This window comes from Arvicanthis niloticus, chromosome 4, assembly GCF_011762505.2.
Source record: "Arvicanthis niloticus isolate mArvNil1 chromosome 4, mArvNil1.pat.X, whole genome shotgun sequence".
NCBI lineage: Eukaryota > Metazoa > Chordata > Mammalia > Rodentia > Muridae > Arvicanthis > Arvicanthis niloticus.
The window spans coordinates 15,083,242-15,101,338 of record NC_047661.1 but is presented as its reverse complement, the minus strand read 5'-3'; the positions used below and the strand labels follow the sequence as shown (position 1 = coordinate 15,101,338).

The following is an 18,097-nucleotide window of genomic DNA, read 5'->3' as shown; positions in this document are numbered from 1 at the left end:
GTGGGCTTTACCCAGAACCCAGAGCGCCTGGCCATGGGACTGTGTCCTCAGCCTCTGTGGCCCATGGTCTGTGCTTCTGTGGCTGCCGAGCCTCCTTTGGAGTGGATAACCTTTCGTTCCTGGCTAATTTATTCAGCTAGATTATATCTCTGCTGGCCTCCCGCAGGTACCGTTTTCTGTGTGTCTGTCATAGAACATGATAACAGCTTAATTATTTAGTGTCTCGTCTCTTACATGCACCTTGCATTTTCATGTGATTTATGCTACCTTCATCTTCACAATGCCCCTGGTGGGAAATTCACTCTTCTCATTTCCAAGTGGATATCATGAGAGTCACATGTGCAAAGGAGCAAATCTAGAAGGAACGTGTTCCCTGGTGTCGCCTTCCAAGACAGAAATTTTGACATCTTAGTAAGTCGTTTTACTACTCTGTGCCAAAGTTCTGAAATCTGACTTTGCAAACACGTGTGTGTGTGTGTGTGTGTGTGTGTGTGCATTCATGAGACCCGTGGGTGGGCAGGCCATTGCTCAACTCTGATTGACTGAGCTGTCATGTGTAGAACACTAATTCTAACAGAGTTCTAAGAATGTAAGTTTCATAGGTAGTTTTGCAATGAATTGTTGGAGCTTGGGGCTTTTATATTTTATATTGCACTTAGCAGAAAGCTAGTTTTGGATATTAAAGAAAGTATCTGTCAACATCCAGATGAATAAACCTCATGAAATACTCTGTAGACTTGATGGTTTATATTTCTATAAAATAGCTTGTACAAGTCCTCACCTTACATGAGCAAAAGAGGAATGCAAGAACAAGAATTCTGAGCTTCATATCATAATCTAGTAGCCAGGTTTCTTGAGGATTTGTACCAAACATTGCTTTCAGATCCGTATGCATAGTGAAAGAGAACCGTAAGGTAGGTGTTCACCCCACTTTACAAATGACAGGAAACCAAGAAACATTACCTAGGACCGACACAAAGGCTCAGCAGGAAAAGGCACTGCCGTCAAACCTGAAGTCCTGACTTTGGTTCCTGGGACCATGAGGTGGGAGAACTCTGACTCCTGCAGTTGTCCTCTGACCTTTACGCATGTGCCATGTACACGCACCCACACACGTATACACGCACACAAAGTAAGTAAATGAGAATGTAATAAAAAAGACGCATGAAATGATCAGAAAACAAATACAAGTGTAATATTCTTTTAAAAAGCAGTGTGAAATGTTTTGATCCCATAGGCAGTAGTTGGAGTCAGAACTATGCAGCCTGGTCCGGGTAGCTCAAACAGTGATTGACATTGTCAATCAACAGCACCAGCTCTGTATCAAATACTTTGTAGGAGTTATCCCCCCGTAGCCCACAGTAACTCTAATGACATGTCTGCCATTTTTACTCCAAGACCAACCCACCAGTCACACAGGCTGAGAGACAGCCTACCTGTCTCCTCCATCAAGGGCAGTCTTGCTTTGAAGACTTGGTGACATGTGTGACTCCAGCGTGAGGACTAGCTGCAGCAAGCTCAACACCAGTGGTGCGTGCATGGCATCTGAGGCCTCTGCATGTTGAGCAGAATGTGTGTTTGCTGATATCTGCCACCCTTTTAAATAGAATAAGTGGAGAGAGGGAAGAGGTCCAGGTGACTAGATGAAGCCATACAGTAAGATAAGCAAACACCTTCAAGACTTAAGAATGAGCAAGCCTGAAGCCGTAGCTCAATGGTGGAGCATTGCCTGGCATGCTCAAGTCCTTGGGTTTACCCCCAGTACCTCCCTCCACCCAAGGGAACAGAATGAGCCTTATCTGAGTGCATGTAGAGAAGGGGGCTCCCAGATAGCCTTTGCTGATAGCTTCTGCTTCCCACTCAGTCTGGGATAGCAATTTTCTTGGTGGAGAACAGAAGCTAACTTATTTACAGCGATCTGGGCAGAGTGCCTGGCTTTCAATGTATCATAAATGGAACACCAAGCACTTTAGGGGCATTCAGAAAGTGATAACCAGGATGGATTCCCAGGAATGGTCGGGGACAGGAATGAGATGGGCCATGGATTCTCCTTCCTAGCTGTGTGAACTTGAGAAGCTTTTCCTTTGGGGGTGGGGGGGGGTTGTTTCTTCTGTGTAGAATTGACAGTTGTTCCCACTACAAAGTGTGGGCAATATAATAAGCTGTAGTATAAAAACACATGTACGTAGTGAGTCTTAATAACAGTGAGTAATTGTTGTCACCATTATTGTGACTAGAGTTAACTCTGCTGGCACCAAGGGAAAGCATCTTTATTGTGTTGTTTCTTGCAGAGTGTGTGCGTGTGTGTTTATGTGTGGTGTGTGTGTGCGCACGTGTGCACTAGGAGGATGTCCCGTGTCCTCCTCTCTCCCCATCTACCTTATTTCCCTGAGTTACAGAACCCGACGCTAGAATGGCAGCCAGCAAACTCAGAGATCTTTCTGTAGCAGTCCCACAGCGCCGGGGTTACCGATGTAAGCGCCATGGCAGGCTTTTTATTGGGTACTGGGGATTGGGATTGAGGTTCTCATAAATGCAAGCGCAGCAAGTGCTTTGACTCGTTAAGCCATCTCCGGGTCTTTTCTTGTGGTAACATCGGGGCGCTAAATGTGTCCTCTCTGTTCCTTAGGGACATAGGAAACCGTACTGGATGCTCTTGAAAGTGTCCACAGCTAAGAGGGAGCAAGCGGAGAGTTGGTAGAAGTTGAGGAGGGAGACACAGAGATAAGAGAGGGGCCTCAAGAAGAGAGATTACGTTTAGCAAGCCCAACAGGAGCTGGACGCACCCCCTTCATTCTGGGGTCTCTATCAGGATGGGATTAATGTACTTTCCAGTGCTGAACGTGCGTCACCAGCCGGTGGGGCGGTCTGTTGCCCCTCCTCATCCCCTGCTCCCTTCCACACCCCGCACTGGAGCCTGGCCCGCGATTGGCCGGCTCGGCTCGGGGGCTGTCGCGGATTGGCGCTTGCCAGCCCGGGCCACGGAGTTTAAAGAGGGGGCGGGGACGCGCTGCCCAGCAGCGTTGCGGTCCCCGCCAGGCGCACCTGTCCCCGCTGCTCGCCGTCGTCGCAGCAGCGCTCGCCGCTTCTCTCTCTCCACCTCGAGTATCCCGGAGCCAGCGGCTCGCGAGGGCGGGAGAGGGCAAGCCTAGGGAAGGCTCTGTCCAGGCCGGCGCAGGGGGCACAGTCCGTGTGGGTCGAACCGCGAGGACGTCGCTGCGGCCACCATGGTAGCCACTTGCCTGCAGGTGGTGGGTTTTGTCACCAGCTTCGTGGGTTGGATTGGCATCATTGTCACAACGTCCACCAATGACTGGGTGGTGACCTGCAGCTACACCATCCCCACCTGCCGAAAAATGGACGAACTGGGCTCCAAGGGGCTGTGGGCCGACTGCGTCATGGCCACTGGTCTCTACCACTGCAAGCCCCTGGTGGACATCCTCATCCTCCCGGGTAAGGGCCCCCGAGCTTGCAAACAGTTTCCAGAGGCAGGTTGGGCCAGAAATGGTGGTTTTAGACAGGGCTCTCAGAAGTTCGGAGACTCAGAGACATCCGGGTACATTTTTGACATCTCCAATCCAACCCTGTAGGAGAATTAGTCCTAAAGATCCGCCTGTCAGCCTCAGTTTCTTTATCTGAACATGAGATATAAAGGCAATTTGGCTACTGGTAACACTGGTCTACGACTTTGAGAATTTAATGAGTCAAATCATATATACACATGGTGGGAATCACTCTTGTTAATTCCCATGATGGATTCCCAGGTACCCAAGCTAACCCACCAAAGACACTACAGTCCTGGCTCCTTGCAGTCTCCAGTGGGCTTCTGATTAGGGCCGTCTGAGGAGAGAACAAACAGCAATCTCAAATAGGTGTAGGCTGAGTTTCTTAGAGTTAGAGTTCCTGGTACTCAGGAGGCATCTGGGTAAGGTTAGACTGCCTGGATTAGTGAATCCCAGTTGATTCTCTCAGTTCAGGGGCTGCTTTTCTGACTTGTCACCATCCCTACCTATCTTTTGCCCCAGGGATTCATCAATAGTAGGCTACAGCGACTGTGCTAGCCCCGCTCTCCGCTCCCTCCCCCCCTCCCCCAACCAGGGTGACACCCTTTTCCAGTTCTGTCCAGCGGGCTGCTAGGTATTGGGAAGAACCAGTACCCTGGGGGAGAGAAATTCCATCAGGGCGATTCAAGCCAAAGCCTAAGGTTGTGGTGGTGGTGGTGGTGGTGGGGCGGGGAAGGGTGGGGGTGGGGCTTAGGTCGGGAGATGTTGGCCAGCCTCTGAAACCCAGGGTGAGGGAGTTTGGGAGGGAGCATCTTCCTTTGGGTGTCATGGGAAAGTTTTTGGAAACCTGCGGCCAGTTGGATGACTTGGGTGGTTGTGAGCACCACTCGTAGATTTCTGCTAGAAATCTGTCATGCCCTGTGACTTCACCGTCACCTAAATGAGGTGGCCTAACTCTCTCTGGCCTTGGGTGATGTATATATTTAAGGGCATACATAGCCAGGCCCTTAAATGAGGAGAAGTCAGCCCTAAGATCTTGAGAACAGCTAAATTTGTACCTTCTCCAGGGAGAGCATCGGGGATTCCAGAGGCTCTGTACCCCTCTTTTAGAGCCTTAGGTGCCCTCTCTTTTCCAGACAGGACATTTGGAATTCACTTCCCTCATTCCCAGCTCACCCATTGCTGACTTATCTTTAGCCCAGGATGCGGAATTGGGAATTGAAGCCAGGGCTTTGTCTATGTTAGGCCAGCTCTCTCCCCACCCCCATTACATTTTAAAATCTCTTTGCATTCTTAGCTGGTCCATACCTTGCCTCTACCACATGGTATACCACACAGTGCATGTCACACTTGTCATTTGCTACCCCTCTCTCCCCTTGGACATTCAGAACAGACATTAGAGAACCCTGGTGTGGACTCAGTTCAGTTAATACTGGCTTTGGTAGGCCTGGGTTAGACTCCAGCACTCACAATCTGGATTATCCGAGACAAGTTGCTAACCTCAACAAACCCTAGTAGTTTTTCTTTAAAGAATTTAAAGCAAGCCAGCCAGTTGTCTTTCAGGTCTGCTTGTGGGAGCCAATGAGTCAAGAAATGAAGTCTGGTTCTGAAGTAGGGGGTGCTTTAGGGTAAATGCCGCTTTCTACCAACAGCTGGGCATGGCTGTGGAGATTTTTAAGCGATGTATAAAATCATTTTTGTTTCCTTCCCCTGAAATTACATTTCCTGAGCAGTCAGTGCCAAATGGTTTGTGTTCAGAACACACAGGCCACGCGGGGGGGGGGGGGGAGTGGAGGGGGCAGGGGGGCAGGGAGTATATTTTTTGTAGAAGCTAATTGTTCTGCGTTCCCCAACCTTACCCATCGAGTGGGGGAGGGGCACCCCTCTGTCTTTATCTTCTGATTTCCAGAAGTGGCCTTGGTACTGTAGCACGTGGGCAGCCTTGTGCCATAAACTTCAGAGCATCGGTTTCTGTTGACTGCTGTCTTTGTGTGAGCCCTGGCTCTCCTCCCAGCTGCAAGGGAGGGCTGGGCCTCAGTCTCCTGGGGTCTACAAGTCTATGATATCTGATATGTTATCTCATTCTTAAGACGAGATGGGCAGTGGTTGGAAGACAGCCCAGGTGACACACCTTAAGGGGCGGTATTGATGCTGCATGTTGGCACACAAGGGAGGTTGGCTGGGTGTGACATGGGGGCCCTGGTACATGGGAAAGAGCTAGGGTCAGTTCTTGGCATTGCTGTTAACTCAGCCCTGTCAGGACACTAGCTTTAATTCTGCCTGAGCAAATGAAACAGATGGACAGTGGTCGTTCATAAATACATCACGTTTTTTTTTTTTTTTTAAGTGGGGAGAGTTTCGGTGAGAAGTAATAAATAATGTAAGAGTAAAACAGTAAATTTAAATCTGTGAAATTCCCCTGGTATCCGGTCATCTTTATTTTACAGGAAGCTGTGTGTATTATAATCTGCATCTTCATATGTTCTCACAGCATTTTTGACAGTGTGGAGTGGATACCTTTGCTCTACGTTTCTCTTTCAACTCACTTTTCCTTCAGTGACAGTTATGCCATCTGTTGTGGGGGCATGAAGACCAAGACAGGCGTCTACTCTACAGGGTTAGAGATAGACCTTTTAAGCACTGACAGAACTGTGGAGAAATGTGCCCAAGCACCCTTAATGAAGTGGGAAATGAAACTTGACCAGCTGAGGGGATGGGAGTCATGAGGACAGCAGCCTCTGGGGAGGAGGGAGAGGTGAAGTCTTAGTCTGAGCTTACAGTGTAGTTCAGGGCTCACATATCATCCCCAGTGCGAACCGAGGATAAAATCACGAAGCACACTGAAGATAGCCATACCACACTAGGTTGAGTGTGGTGCCTCGTGCCTATAATCCCAGCACTGGAGAAGCTGAGGCAGGAGAATGGCCTGGTGAGTTTCTGTCCTGAAACCAAACCAAACCAAACCAAACCAAACCAAACCAAACCAAACCAAACCAAACCAAACCAGTCTATCATATTGATACAGAGTAATAATGCCAGGTCTATTTGCTACCAATCTTGTCAGTACTTAGCACAGAAATCTTTCTATAGACCCTTTGAATTGTGGGCTTGATTGTCAGTAGAACTCTTGTTAGGCGGGTGTGTGGGGTTGTATTATTATCATGGCTCTATAGAGGGGGAAAGGGAGATACAGTAGGTAACTGACCACTAATGTAGCACAGTCAGATCGGGCCGTAGTAAACGGCAGTCAGCAACCTAACATCACAGGTGACCTGTCGAACATTTGCCCTTCTAGGTGAATCTTTAACAGGTGTTATAGCAATGCAAGCGAAGGCTTGGCTGCTCCACCATGGCGCAGCGTCTGTGTCTTCATCCCGGTTCTGTTTTTCTAACAATCTCCCTGAGTTGAAGGTGTAGGCTGATCTTGGACAACATTTATCAAATCTGAAGTCTTAGAGGGGACAAGAAGAGGAAGGAAGGTGGTGTGGAGTTCCTGAGAGGTGGCACTCAGTGGTAGGAGGACCACCCCCTGGTCTAACCCACCCTCTCTGCTCTCTTGTTCCCAGGCTATGTGCAGGCTTGTAGAGCCCTCATGATTGCTGCCTCGGTTTTGGGCCTGCCGGCCATCTTGCTGCTGCTGACAGTTCTCCCCTGCATCCGAATGGGCCACGAGCCTGGAGTGGCCAAGTACAGGCGAGCCCAGCTGGCTGGGGTGCTCCTTATTCTGCTGGGTAAGCTTTCTCTTTGGCACCCCAACTCCAGTGAATGTGAAGAATCTTGAATCTTGCAGTTTTGCTACTTCAAGAGAAATGTGAAAAGGACTCAAGAGAACCCACTTGCGACAGAAACCCACATTTGTATCCCTTTATATCATATTCCAGAGGAAGTTTAGAGGGGACTCTAACTCCGTCTGTGAGAGGACCCGATAGGTTAATAAGAAAAGGACAACCAGGAGAATCTGAAGGAAGTGGGTTACCGGGTGGTTCTTTGAGCAGGCTTCACAGTAGAATCGGATTTGAGCGACTTCTATGTAGTCAGACTCCATAGCAAGTCAATTGAACTGGAATTTTCTGGGGATCAGGTCAGGAAAGGTATTTTTAGGAGGCTCCTGGGGGTGACTCTCATTGCAATACGAAATGAGAACCTCATGAATATATAATGAGAGGACAGGAAAGGAGGAACAAAGGAAAGGTATGGAGGGAGGTAGACCAGCAGGTGATGGATCAACATTCTGTTCAGCAAGTGTTCATTGATCAAGTGTATCAGGTACTGTGGTAGGCAGTGGGGTCCCTGATGGGGAAAAGGAATGCTTACTTTGAGTGTGTATAGACACTCCAAGATACGGTCTGTGGTCACCTTCAAAAGGCTTCCATGTAATAAACAGGGAGAAAGGAAGGCACCTAAGTCTCGCAGGAATCCAGGGACCATTGGGTTGATGAGAAGGCCGTGGGTTGTGGGGCAGAACAATCTAGGCGAGGAAGTGTGTGCTCACTCAGTCTGCTGATCACTCACTTTGATCATTCACAGGAGTTTGAATTAACTCACTGTTGAGGGGCTGGTCTGCTGCACTGCAAAAATAAATGCTGGCCTGACAAAGCACATGTGTCATTCCAGCAAAGGGAAGGCAGAAGGATCAGAAGTCCATCCTCCTGGCTAATGAGGATAGCCTGGGATACATAAGACTTTGTCTTTTTTTTTTTTTTTTTTTTATGTTTCTTCTGGCCTTTCATAGGAGAGTTCCAGAGGCGAGGCAGCATGTTAAACTAACTGCAGACAAGCCCGGGGGGGGGGGGGTAGGAGGGACAGCTGAGGTAGATGCTTGCTTTTTTTTTTTTTTTTTTTCTTTGAGACAGAGTTTCTCTGTGTAGCCCTGGCTGTCCTGGAGCTCACTCTGTAGACCAGGCTGGCCTCGAACTCAGAAATCCACCTGCCTCTGCCTCCCAAGTGCTGGGATTAAAGGCGTGCACCACCACAGCCCGGCTAACTCTGCCCCCCCCCCTCGCTGAGGTAGATGCTTGCATAGCTGCAAGTGTGTTGCTTGCTTTTCGTTGCTTATCAATGTGTGGCTTGAAACCATTAATAGACCTTTCTTCCTCCTTCCTTCCTCTTTCCTTTCTTTTCTTTCATTCCTCTCTCTCTCTCTCTCTCTCTCTCTCTCTCTCTCTCTCTCTCTCTCTCTCTCTCTCTCTCTCTCTCTCTCTGAGACAGAGCTTCTCTATGTAGCTCTGGCTGTCCCGGAACTTGCTCTGTAGACCAGGCTAGCCTTGAACTCAGAGATTTACCTGCTTCCTGAGTGCTGAGATTAAAGGCGCGCACCACCATGCCTGGTTGGTTTTCTTTGTTTTGCTACTGTGTGTGTGTTTACGTATATTAAGTGCGTGTGTGCATACACACAGAGGGCAGCTGGGTCTCACCTTCCACCTGGCGAACAAACTCAGGCTGCTGACCTTGGAAGTGAGCACCTTTATCCACTGAGCCATCTCGCCAGGCCACGTTTTGCTTTGTGTTTTTAAAGTGGCTTGGCGTAGGAAGATGTCTTGATAGCTGAGGAAAATGAAGTGGGGCTCGAGAGAGGGTGTGCGTCTGTCAGTCCCTGTCTGTCTGTCTCCATCCAGTCTGTGGGAGAAAAGAAATCTGACCCCAAGGAGGCTGCACAGTGGTTTCTTATCACCAGAACGGGATTTGCAGTCTGGTTCTAGCTTCATGTTTTGGAGCTGGCCACCTCTCTCTCTCTCTCTCTCTCTCTCTCTCTCTCTCTCTCTCTCTCTCTCTTTTATTGCAGTTAGATTTATTTCTCAGCAGGTCTCTGCTTACCTTCGGGTTTCATGTTGCTTTGACTGGATGGAGCTGGCGCTGAAGCTTGTTGTCTCAAGAGTGTCACCTGCTGATTTCCTTCATGTCTTCTCATCCCTAACCATAAGATTCTTGTTTGCCACTGTCAGGGGCGGGTGGGAGAAGGCAGCGTGTGAAGACTCCCTTTGTGTGCAGCTCTGGGTTGTTTCTTCACTCCCCACTGCTCTCAAGTGTGTCAAGGAGGCAGGTACTGCCTCTAACAATCCTGCCTCCTTCCCAGCCTCGTGAGAACAGTGACATGAAGTATGGGAAATATTTAGCATGGCATCTGGCACACAGTAGGTCATGGTTGCCATGATTATGGCTGTTGTTGGCTAGAGGAACTAGAGGGCTAACCCACTCATGTCTGAGTTCTGAGAGGGTCACGTCCACGCACAGAACTGGAGAGGAGACTCATCTGGACGTCTCTCAGAGAGTGGGCAGGGAGGAAATGGGGCTTGGTCACCCCAGGGAACTTCTTTCATTTTTTCTTCTTCCCTTTAAACATCTGGCTAGTGGCTTTATTAACGGTGGGAAAGGTTGTTTCAGCTGTCAACGTTTGGGTTAATGGTGAATTGTGCTAGAAATAAGGATAGAGGTAAATGTGAGATGAACTGCTTGTCATCGTCACAGATCTCCAGCAGGAAAAGGGAATCCTTCTGTATGGACAGAGGCTGTGTGTGTGGCCTTTAAGTATGGCGGCCGCCCTGCCCATAAGCAGAGACCCTAACTGCTGTGTGAACCCTTCCTGGCTCTGAATTCTGGGATTGTTTTTTTGAAAAAATATTAACAAGTATTTGGATCCAGACATACCATAGAGTGACTGGGGACTAGCGTCAATCCCCAGCAACACATGCGCAAACAATAAGAATAAGACTAAATTCAGCCGATAACCATGACGCTTGTTTTAGACTGCTATAGGGAAAAGTAGCTGATGATACACGGAATAAAAACAGGAAAAATGTCAGTGTTGGACGCTGGCCAGGAAAATAACGCACTCCAATATTCCATTGACTGGATGGCATAAATGCTAGGTTTTCCTGACGATCACCTTGGTGAGAGGAGCTTTTTACGTCAGTGCTTTAGGAAAAAAAAAAAAAGACAGGCGAGAAAAGAAAAACTCAAGTTTTCTAAGCTTCAAATGGGAAAAGAACAGCAAATAGGATTCCACAACTCGCTGAGAAACATCGGTCTGAGAAAAACCACTCGGTCCTTTATCCCCCCCCCCCCGCCCCCGCCCCCGCCCCCGCCCCCATTTCCGTACGTACATACGTAGCCCTCAAACTTAGCCCCTAGTGCAGCTCAACTCCGCTTCTCTGCTGGCTCAGCTTTAACCTTCCCATCTCCCACCGCTGAGGCCTTAGATATTTCTGGTGAATATCTCAACATATCAAAGAGGATATAGTCAGAAAAACTCAAGTAATTTAATGGTGCTTTAAAAAGTCCCTTTGGCGCTGAGCAAGGGTGCAGCTAAACTTGAAAATGCAAGCACACATCATGAAAGGAGAGATGCCAGTGTCCAAGGAGTTCCTGCATCTGTTGGCTTTTTCTTTCTCCATATTCCTCTCATCTGTTACCTAAAAAATCAGACATACCTGCATTCATTTTATTTAGCTTCACCATGTCTTTTATTCTTTGTGCGCACGTGCATGCATGTGGTATGGTGTAGTGTGCGTGCGTGCATGTGTGCTGTGTTGTGCGCCTGACAGAGTATGAGGAGGAGGACCTCACTTGTCTTCTTCTGTCACTTTTTGCCTATTCCCCTGAGACAGGTTTCACTCAACCTGGGGCTAGGTCGGCAGTCAGCAGGCTCCACTGACCTTGTCTTCTGTTCCCTAAGGTTCTAGGGTTACAAGCACAGTGGCTCTGCCCAGACTTTATGTAGGTGTTAGGCATTTGAACTGAGGTTTTCACGCTTGCGCAGTACGTGCTTTTATCCACTGACCATGAAACTCCTCAGCCCACATTATTTTTCTTTGGCTAATTTTTTTAGTTGGCATCTTATAATGTCCATAGTTAAGAGGTTGCAGGGATCTCATTTACTTAATTTCTGCATATTCCCGTGCATTATTTAACCAATAAAAAGGATAGAAAGATACACTTAAGCTTTGCTTTTGCAAACGATCTTCCCAAATAATTTGTTTAGCTATGACATAACACAGAATTTTGGCAAAGAAATGTCCTGTCAACTAAGGAATACACTGTATTATATTATTTGAAAATTGTCCACAATACAGGCAAACTTTTTAAAACCTTTAATGAGGAAGGGGTTTTACGTGTGTGTGTGTTTCTCTTCTCTTTTCTCCTTCTCCCCTTTAGTTCCTTCTCTCATCCCCTAAACAGACTGCAGAGTCCTGCTCCTTCCTGTGCAGGTGCATCTGCTGAAGGAGTAAGAAATCTCAGTGCAAAAAAAAAAAATTAATATCTTGTTTTAGAGACTTAATTTAAAAATAAATTTTGACATAAAATAAAGAAGTCAGAATATCCAGTTGCTTATCTTTCTTTCTTTACCCTATGGGTAACTGTAACTTTTATAAAACTCTTTTTTTAAAAATCCCAGATATCAGGACCATTTCGAACTTCGTTTTTGGGATGGGGATCGAGGGGAGGGTAGGTAGGTACACAAATGGAAACAAATCTATCTACACAAAGTCCTTGAGAAAGCCTACAGTGATTGCAGTTTTATCACTGGTCATATTTTTTCAGTGATGTGATGATTTGACCTGAATTTTCTAACTTCACAGCACCCTGAACCCCCAAAAGCTACTGCTGAAATGGAGTATATCCTCCTTTGCTTGTGTCTAAACATTTTTCCTTTGGAGTTCAGTTGGAGGTCACTGTTCATTGGCCTCTCTCCCTTTCATGTTCTGTGGTGACCTGTCGTTTCTTGGCTGGCTCCATCTGGAGTTCATTCATCGGCCGGGAAGGAAAGCGCTCCTGGTACTCATTCTTTGTTTATATGGGTTATTAGAGAGGGATGGTTTTAATTAGGTAAACTGTGAGTTTGTGACTCTCAGTGTGTTAAAGTCACATTAAAATTTGTGATTGGGGTGTAGGCAGGATAAAGTAGAACCAAAAATGGGACGATCTTTCGTTCATCTGTCTGTCCATTCATCCATCCATCTGTTTTTTATTTGCCCACCCACTTATGCATCCAATCCTATGCAGTCATTATATAAGTGTACAGGAATTTCCCCCTTTCCTAGTAACTTACATACGATAAAGCCAGCAGCATTGCTAACACATGCAGAATCAACTGAACCTTTGGAACTCTTGGTACATGGAGCCTGACTCTTCCTAGCTGTTTTGTCTATGCTTAGGAAATAAAGGAAAGCCAAGTGGACTAGAGACCATTTCTGGTCTTGCTGTATAAAATCTAAACCTAATCTTACTGTTCTTAGTTTTCACAAAGGTGAGGAATGTTTTAAGTGCTTGTGTGGGTGTGTGCTCGCTCGTACACTTCATGTGTGTAAATTCTATGTGTAAATACAAAGTAGCCCGGGAGAGAGAGTATCACTTAATTCGAACCATGAAGTGTTTTGAAATCAGTTAGCTTTTTGTGGGATGGACTGGTTGCATTGGCCCAAATCAGTTGTTGGGGAACAGAACCTTTTCTTCCTACACCACAGAGTAGTGTAGCCCTTCCCCTGCTCCTCTCAGTGTGCCCAGGCATTGAAAAGCTCTCTGATTTCTAGGTTTGCCTGCAGCAGAGTGAATGTCCACTTTTGGGGCTGAGGAGTCTCTGCTGTTTTGCTTCTTGCCATGGGAAACTCATAGCAATTTTCTTGGGCTGAAACATTCTAGAAGAGAATTTCTATAAACTGTCCCCATAGAGGAAAAGTTTTTCTCTTCACGAGACAAGTTTCAGGCTGGCCTGGGACACACAAGGCCTTGTTTCCAAAACAAAATAAACAAAAAGAAACTCAGTTTGGTTAATTGAGACCCTTCCAATCCCAATCTCTTACCCCTGTCCTCTGCTTGGGGTGGGTCTGTATGCTTTAAGGCTGGAATGACCTTTTTTTATTCTGTATCTACACGTTGCTCACAGGGGTGGGGGATGCACTTAGTCTGTAGTTAATAAGAACCATTGAAGGGCCGAGAGCAGTGGCGCATGCCTGTGGTCACAGCTACTCCGGAGGCTGAGACAGGAGGATCGCTTGATTCCAGGAGTTCTGGGCTGCAGTGCGCTATGCCGATCGATCGGTGTCTGCACTAAGTTCGACATCAATATGGTGACCTCCTGCAAGCAGGAGACCACCAGGTTGCCTAAGGAGGGGTGAGCTGGTCCAGGTCGAAATGGAGCAGGTGAAAACTCCTGTGCTGATCAGTAGTGGGATTGCGTCTGTGAATAGCCACTGCACTCCAGCCTGGGCAATATAGCGAGACCCCGGCTCAAAAAAAAAAAGAATTGTTGAAGACTACACAGCAAATGGACAAGACCTTTCAACATGGGTAAGATTTGACCCTTAGTTTACAGCTGATGTTAAAGGAAGATTGTATTTCTTCTTCTTGGGCAGATATGTAACTTAGAAAACTTGGTAGAAACTAGATTTGAGTTCAATCCTTGGAACTCACATAGTGGACCCCTGAGAGTGTCCCCTGACGTCCACACATACCCTGTGGCATGTGGGCTCCCTGATACACATACATAATCAAAAATTAAAAACCGTGAATAGATAAATTATTTTAACCTCATGGACTATTCATTTGTGTGTTGGTGTTTTGTGATTATGAACCGCACCACACAAACGGAGACCCTTGCCTGGTCCTCTGTCACCACCTAGCAACACTTATTCTGGTGAGAGAAAAGGCCCAGGCCTTTGTAACGTGGATTGAGTAACCCAAGGAAACTGACTAGGAAGCTGAGATGGAGACCATCTTGTTTCCCAATTCTGAAGGGCCCGATGGATCATTCAGTCATTTAGCCAGGAATGGTACTGACCTGAACATTGAGTTTCTAGACATAAATAAGCCATGGCCCTGCCTTCACAGAACTGAATGTGGGGTGGGGAACAGATGCATAAATCTAATATGCACAAAGTCTAATGTGATTAGGTAAGTATAGTAATAAAATTATAACTGTAGAGAGCTAGTTAACTGAGCTAGGTAAGGCTCAGTTAATAGAGTGCACCTAGCAAGCCAGGGGGTTCCATCCCTAGTACCTCATAAACTGGTTATATCAGCTCATACCTGAAATCCCAGAACTCAGGGAATAAAGGTCAAGGTTATCCTTGGCAAAACAGAATAGCTAGCCTGGGCCTTGACTTGAAAAACCCAAAACAATAGCAACAACACACACACGCACACGCACACGCACACGCACACACACACACACACAAACCCGGAACCGGAACAAAAAGTAACTTGATGTAGAAGCGAGAACCAATATATGTGTTTGGGCATAAACAACTATATTAAGTCTTTACAAGGGTGTTTGTCTCTGCTATCTGTGGACAAAACAAGGACCAGCCACTGGACACAAGCCTATAAGTCAGCGTATTCTTAGAGCAGAGATTGCCAAAGGAACGGTGCTCTGTTTTGGTGTTTCTGTAGCTGATTAGAAGGGGCGTGGCTTGAGCAAACCTGCCTGCCCTGTGCACTTGGTGTGTGATTCGTGTGTCCAGTCACCCTCTCTCCCTGTCTCTCTGTCTCCCCAGCTCTCTGCGCCATTGTCGCCACCATCTGGTTTCCTGTATGTGCCCACCGCGAGATCACCATCGTGAGCTTTGGCTACTCGCTGTACGCGGGCTGGATCGGTGCTGTGATGTGCCTGGTGGGTGGTTGTGTCATCGTCTGCTGCTCCGGGGATGCACAGTCATTTGGAGAAAACCGTTTCTATTACTCTTCTGGTTCCAGCTCGCCAACGCATGCCAAGAGTGCCCATGTCTAAGAGGGCTGCTCCACTGCCCGCCGAGGTGCTGTAAATGCTGGGCCTGGGCCCTGGGTTTGCTCGCCACAGTGGGGAGAAGCCCACTTCCCTGCCAGGCACTAAAGCCAAAGTTCTAGAAAGTATCCTGCCTGGCATTTTGCAGTCGTAACACCCCCACCCACCCACCACCTCTTGGTTGCTTTTCAAAGAAAGCTCTCCCTCAGAAAATGCCCACTTAGTTTTCGCCTGGTGTTGCTCTTTCCTCGGGCATTCCATTGTTGTTGATTAAAAAAATATTTTGTTTCTCTCTTAAATTCAAATGTCTTGGGAGCATTGCTGGCTTGGGTGTGGATTGGGAGAGAAATAAAAGACGCTTTTCAAAGGGTTACCAACGACAATGGAAGCCTCATAGAGACAGCGCCCTTCTCTCTTTAGGCTTATTTTCAAGGTCACTTACATATAAGAGATAGAAACACATAGACTTGGGAACACGGGTGGGAGGGGAGCTCGGAACTTTTCCTCCGTGGGAAAGCTTCCTTTTTATAAGTTGAGGGGTTGGGTCTCTTTTTTTTTTTTTTTTAGTTTGCGATTTTACATTTTTCTGTACGTACTTTTTCAAGATTGATCATTTTTATAACCATGGATTTCCTGAAATTCTCAGTTCACCAATATGAAGGAAATGAACCAAGCAGACGTTAATATGCAATAAATAATAGTACGAAGATTATAACTTTAACTGACTGCCCACGGTTTCCAGGTTTGTATACTGTAGTTTTTAATTCTACGGTTGTGTATGCTTCAAATTAACACATTTAAAAACCTTTTTTCCCCTTCTATCTCTGTCTCCATTCTGTTATCGATCTTGAAGCAGTATTGTTTAACATAAGTTGTACTGTTGAATTTGGCTTCATGGGTGTAAACACTGATGGTCTGTCAGTGTCTAAGACTGGACACTGAAAGCTCGGTCCGGTGCATTTGTTCAGGTAAAATCTGTGCAATAAAATAACAAACTGTCTCCAAAGCTGCTCTTTAGTGTTTTGTTGAATTCAGAGTATTGTCTGATTTAAAACAAACCCTCAACAAATTAATTTCTGGTCACTGAGCAAAGAACAAACCATTAGGGGTTGAGGAACTGGCTCAGTGGGTAAAGTGCTTACTGTTTAAGCACGTGGACCTGAGTTCAAGTCTCACCAGCGCAGAAGTTGGTAATCCCAGTGCGTTCTCTCTCTCTCTCTCTCTCTCTCTCTCTCTCTCTCTCTCTCTCTCTCTCTCTGTGTGTGTGTGTGTGTGTGTTGTGTAGCTTGAAGTTCCCTGGGGAGTCTAGATAGGTGGAAAATTCCAGGTTCAGTGAGAGACCTTGTTTCAAAAAAAAAAAAAAAAAAAGATAATGAATCCAACATGGGGGTTCACATGTTTAATCCTATAATTTTGGAGAAAGAGTCAGGGGGAATCTCTGTGAGCCCTGCTTGGTCTGTAAAGTGAGTTTTAGGACAGCCAGGGCTACACAGAGAGACCCTGTCTCAAAACCAAAATTAAACAAAACAAACAACAAAAAAATATAAGAGTAGTTAGCAAGGATGTCTGATTTTAACCTTTGGCTCACCCCCCAACCCCACCCCCTCCAGAGACACACACACAGACTCACAGACACATGCAGACAGACAGGCTCACACCCCCTCACTCCCCCCTCCCCACACAGAGCAAGGGGGGGAGGACACATGACTTTGGATTGTTCTAACTGGCTAAAAAGTTATATTTTATTCACTATATCATGGTGATAGTGTATGATCACAGCGGCCTAGTTGTTCTCTAGATTCCTTAAATGTGACTTTGTTGCACCTGTGTCACGGGTAAACGTGCAGCCATGAGAGCAGTTACAAGCACAATGCATCCCAGTACTGCTCTGAACACTTGATGAGAAGACCGGCTAAGTCAGAAGGGAGATTTGTACGATTCATCTTATTGGCTCTTAGCTGTAATACTTTGATGTGTTTTGTCCAAATGTACACAAGACAGTTTGGATAAAGACATATTAAGGTTTTATTTTCTGTTTCAGAAACTCTGTCAGGTTCTCAGCTTTGCACTACGAGACAGGGTTACTATTTTGCCCCTACTCCTACCCAGGTATTCTGGCGTGGGAGATGGGTCAGTGGATAAAGTGCTTGCCATGCAAGCCTGGAGATCTAGATTCCAAGCTCCAGAACCCATGTAAAAGCTAAAGACAGCAGTGCACCCATACCAGGAGACTGAAGGTAGAAATAGGACAATTACCAGAAGCTTGGGGACCAGCTAGCATCAGTAACAAGAGATATCCAGTCTCAAAAAGCAAGATTGGAAGAGAGGAGGGACATCCAGGGTTGCTCTCTTACTTCTACAAGTGTACCATTGCACATGTGCTCCCTCTAAACACACACACACACACACACACACACACACAAATACACACACACACACACACAAATACACACACACACACGAGAGAGAGAGAGAAAGAGAGAGAGAGAGAGAGAGAGAGAGAGAGAGAGAGAGATTAAAAGCACTAGTTTCATTATCTAGTATCATGTATACCCAAGATTGACAAACAAAACATTCTCTTTGGCAATGCCTATGCCAAAATACCATGGTAGAAATAATTTCTAAGTTACTTATGCAGAAAGCCCACCTTCATATTATTAACACTGATTTGTTATGATTCAGTGTTTGTAGGGCTCTAAGTCCTGTCAGAGGTCCCTCTTTGCTTCACTCTATCTGTTGGGGGCATTAGGATTATGAACAGAAGGACAAACAGCCTGTGAAGACAATAGGCAAGTCAAGCTTGAAGGCCTCCTGTTCTCAACCAATCAGCAGCAGCCAAGGAGTCTGTTCTTGAAAATGTGTGTGTGTGTGTTTTTTT

General features: G+C 46.5%; 1 protein-coding gene across 1 annotated transcript; it reads left to right on the top strand.

The window, feature by feature from the left end:
• Positions 1–3,016: 3,016 nt before the first annotated feature.
• On the top strand, positions 3,017–16,225 carry Cldn11 (claudin 11). The gene is made up of 3 exons (XM_034500220.2): positions 3,017–3,453; positions 7,070–7,234; positions 14,993–16,225. Exons 1-3 carry the CDS (start codon positions 3,228–3,230, stop codon positions 15,223–15,225), a joined length of 624 nt encoding a protein of 207 aa, XP_034356111.1. The 5' UTR covers positions 3,017–3,227; the 3' UTR covers positions 15,226–16,225.
• Positions 16,226–18,097: the final 1,872 nt, after the last annotated feature.

Bases quoted from the DNA above. Each gene is read 5' to 3' on its own strand.
- Cldn11 (XM_034500220.2), top strand. From the start codon at position 3,228: ATGGTAGCCACTTGCCTGCAGGTGGTGGGTTTTGTCACCAGCTTCGTG. The intron at 3,454-7,069 runs GTAAGGGCCCCC...TCTTGTTCCCAG, and splicing joins GGACATCCTCATCCTCCCGG to GCTATGTGCAGGCTTGTAGA. The intron at 7,235-14,992 runs GTAAGCTTTCTC...CTGTCTCCCCAG, and splicing joins GGTGCTCCTTATTCTGCTGG to CTCTCTGCGCCATTGTCGCC.